This window comes from Balaenoptera borealis (genome assembly GCF_965194805.1).
Source record: "Balaenoptera borealis genome assembly, chromosome: 18".
Taxonomy (NCBI): Eukaryota; Metazoa; Chordata; class Mammalia; order Artiodactyla; family Balaenopteridae; genus Balaenoptera; species Balaenoptera borealis.
The window spans coordinates 28,569,984-28,574,141 of NC_138877.1; the positions used below are offsets into that span (position 1 = coordinate 28,569,984).

Consider the following 4,158-nt stretch of genomic DNA (forward strand, 5'->3'; position numbering starts at 1 on the left):
CTTGACATGTACATTTTGTTCCTTTGCATACATATTTTCAGATTAGCTAGTTTTGAATCCAGTATTGTGAAAATTTTGCTAATATTCTGAATGATAATTTATAAATTTATGAATTAATTTTTTGATAATTAGAATCTTCATACTTTTGAATAGTATTGTCCATGAATATGGTATGTTTGTCCAGTTTTTTATAGATCTTCTTTTATATATTTTATTATAATTTTATAATTTTCTTTATAAAAGTCTTATACATCATTTAGTAGCTCAATTTATGTATATCTTGTAGTTTTAGGTTTTTATGTGGTTTTTTAAAAATTTTATTATTTAATTATGATTGTAAAATGTTCTGCCTTTGAATAATATTTTTATGCCAAACAACATTGTTGTTCACTATCTTTTTTCTAATGATTTCTAGATTCTCCAAGGTTTCCCTTTCCTATATAATTAGACATTTTTCATCTAATTTTATATCATGTATTTCATTTTTTAGATTTATTGAAATTAGCCAGGATCTGCTACCCTCCCTGACCACACACAGAGCCTATAAAGTTAAAAGGAAAGAATGGTTAGAGCCCGAGCGGAGGCGGTGCGGAGCGTTTCTCCTCTCAGCGGCTCGGGAACCAGTGCGTAGTGCGGGGCCGCGGCTGAGCCTCTAGATAGAAGGCGCAAGAGGTTGGCAGCTTCGATTGAAGCACGTCGGGCGGCGACAGCAGCTAGAAGTCATGAGCGACAGCAGCGAGCAGAACTACGGCGAGCGGGTTAATGTTGAAGAAGGAAAATGCGGAAGTCGTCATTTGACAAGTTTTATAAATGAGTATTTGAAGCTCAGGAATAAGTGAAGCTGAAATTTGAAAAAATAAAAGAAAGAATGCATGCTAATTATCAGACCAGAAGTCCCACTTGTAGAATATTGAGCAATTTGTGTGAAGTGGGGAAGATGAAAGAAGTCAGAATTTGAAACTGAAGAATGAAGAAAAGAAATAAAAATGAAGTTAAGATAAGAAGTAATCTGGAATCAGAAAGCACTACGCTAACCCTGAAAGTGGACTTGAAATTTCCCTTGCGTGTAAGGGCTTTTCCAGCTGGTTTTACAGATTTGACCATGGACCAAGGAATCCCATTCTGCTTCCAGAAGTGGAAGTGCTTATGGATCTGGGAAATCTGCAAGGCATACCCCTGTAAGGTCTCGCTCCAAGGAAGACTCCAGGCGTTCCAGATCAAAGTCCAGGTCTAGATCTGAATCTAGGTCTAGATCTAGAGGAAGTTCTCGAAGGCATTATACAAGGTCACGATCTCGGTCCCGCTCCCATAGAAGATCCCGTAGCAGATCGTACAGTAGAGATTATCGAAGATGGCATAGCCACAGTCATTCTCCCATGTCTACTCACAGGCGTCATGTTGGGAATCGGGCAAATCCTGATCCCAACTGTTGTCTTGGAGTATTTGGATTGAGCTTATACACTACAGAAAGAGATCTAAGAGAAGTGTTCTCTAAATATGGCCCAATTGCTGATGTGTCTATTGTATATGACCAGCAGTCTAGACGTTCAAGAGGATTTGCCTTTGTATATTTTGAAAATGTAGATGATGCCAAGGAAGCGAAAGAGCATGCCAATGGAATGGAGCTTGATGGACGTAGGATCAGAGTTGATTTCTCTATAACAAAGAGACCACATACCCCAACACCAGGAATTTACATGGGGAGACCTACCTATGGCAGCTCACGCCGTCGAGATTACTACGACAGGGGATATGATCGAGGCTACGATGATTGGGACAATTACAGCAGGTCATACAGAGGAGGAGGTGGAGGAGGAGGAGGATGGAGAGCTGCTCAAGACAGGGATCAGATATACAGAAGATGGTCACCTTCTCCCTACTATAGTCGTGGAGGATACAGATCACGTTCCAGATCTCGATCATACTCACCAAGTCGCTATTAAAGCATGAAGTTGAAGACTTTCTGAAACCTGCCCTAGAGTTGGGATATTGTTTGTGGACAATATTTTTTATTGTCTCCTGTTTAAAAAGTGAACAGTGCCTAGTGAAGTTAGGTGACTTTTACACCTTTTATGATGACTACTTTTGGTGGAGTTGGAATGCTGTTTTCATTCTGCATTTGTGTAGTTCGGTGCTTTGTTCAAAGTTAAGTGTTTTCAGAAAAGTATGTTTTGCATGTATTTTTTTACAGTCTAAATTTTGACTGCTGAGAAGTTTCTATTGTACAAAACTTCATTTAAATGGTTTTTCTACTGAATCCAGGGTATTCTGAAGATCGAAGCCTGTGTAAAATGCTACCAAATGGCAAAAAGCAACAATAAAGTTTGGTTTTTACTTTTCTTTGTAACAAAAAAAAAAAAAAAAAAAAAGGAAAGAATGACAGTGAATGTAATTTTATTCTTGATCTTATGGGGAATATGTCTAAAATAACTATATATGTGATGCCAGATTTAGATTTGTTTGTAAGTTTGGGCCATTCCCTTAATTAGTTAAAAAATTCGCCAATTTTGTTGCTACAAATGTTTATTTGATTACAAATGAACTTGGATAAAGTCATTTTTTTCTGCATTTATTAGTATAATTATATGCTTTTTCTTTAAATCTTTCAATTTACTGCATTAATCACTGTTTTAATATTTTCAAAACCTTGAATTCTTGTGATACAACTTTATTGATGATCATATGCATAAATACCTTATTAAATAAGCATGAACAAAATGTAATAATAATTGTGTACAAAGAAACAAGTGTAGAAGAATTGCTTTTAAATCTTGTATTCTATATGAATTATCTTACAACCCTTATCCCTCATTTCCTTTTGCATTAAAATGTCTTTAAAAAGTAAACTTTAAGTGAATAAAATATTTTATATAATAATCTACTTTTATTAAAACATTTGTGATTGCCATAGGTTGAGTATTTTTTTTTTTTTTTTGATTTAAACTTGGATATTAGAGTAGTTTAGGACCTTTTTCTTTATGCTTCCAGGGGGATTAAAATATTTTGTCTATGTAAATATTAGGGAAATTATTAGAAGAATCAGAGAAATCATAAATGTGCAATACAGTTATATTGTGGAAGAAAAGTTTTATGATTGTTCTAATTCAGGAAATGTTCTCTCAGTAAGCACTGGCCAGCTTCACTAAATGCAGCTGTGTTTCCTAGGGATAGAAGGACCAATAAAAAGCAGCATAACTACCCACACATCATCTAAAATATAAGGCTTGAATACAATTCATACAATTGTTGGGTAGATTCTTTTAAGCTATGTTTATTTATATAAATATTAACAGAACTGTAATTGCTCTACTCATAATTTTTCTTTGAAACACTCTGAACATGTAACAGAATCTTGCATGTTGTGGATACTCAGTAAATACTGTTGAGTTATTTGACTGTCTTCATTTCATTATTCTCATTAACAGTAATATCCACATTGACCATCTACCTAGAAAAATAGCCTTCAGGCAAAATTTTAAATAAATGGAAATTATTTATATTAGGAAAGAGAAAACTCAAAATTGAGTTAAAACACCACTTTTAAAAGTATAATTTTATTTTTTCAAAGATATATTTTAAACTTCAACATGTATGATTATTATTATAAAAAATTTTGGATAGAAAGAGTTATTAAATGATGGTCATTATGATCATTAGTTTTATTGTCTACTTTGTGGTCTCCCCTTTTTTAATTGCTTGTTTTTGTAGTGGAGAACAAAACTGATATTTTACCCCCAGTCATCAATGACAATGAAGCAGGTCATGACCAGGCAAATATCTATTAATGTATTTCGGTATATCCAATATCACTTCACAAGAAAACAAAACAACAAACAAACAAAAAATAAGATGTTAGCCACAAACTCTGCCAACTAATCAAATTTCTAACTTGTAACATTGGACTTTATAGCTTTCACAGAAATTCCATGAACTGGTTCATCAAAAATCACCTGTATTACTGTAGCCAGAAGATATTTACAATGTTACAAAGAAAATAGCAAACAAAACCCTCTGATAAAAGTCTGAGTGGGGCATAACCCCGTACACTGTCAGAATCTATGCCAGTTCAAAAAGAAATAAATAGGGAGGGTGGGGGGGAGACACAAGAGGGAGGAGATATGGGGATATATGTATATGTATAGCTGATTCACTTTGTTA

The 4,158-nt window shown here is 34.3% G+C and overlaps 1 protein-coding gene across 1 annotated transcript; it reads left to right on the top strand.

Annotated features, from left to right (window-relative positions):
- Window positions 1-547: 547 nt before the first annotated feature.
- Window positions 548-2,340, top strand: LOC309615816 (transformer-2 protein homolog beta-like). The gene is made up of 2 exons (XM_082365783.1): window positions 548-758; window positions 1,113-2,340. Exons 1-2 carry the CDS (start codon window positions 723-725, stop codon window positions 1,941-1,943), a joined length of 867 nt encoding a protein of 288 aa, XP_082221909.1. The 5' UTR covers window positions 548-722; the 3' UTR covers window positions 1,944-2,340.
- Window positions 2,341-4,158: the final 1,818 nt, after the last annotated feature.

Coding starts and splice junctions, on each gene's coding strand:
- LOC309615816 (XM_082365783.1), top strand. CDS start 723: ATGAGCGACAGCAGCGAGCAGAACTACGGCGAGCGG. Junction 759..1,112: donor AGCAGAACTACGGCGAGCGG/GTTAATGTTGAA, acceptor CCATGGACCAAG/GAATCCCATTCTGCTTCCAG.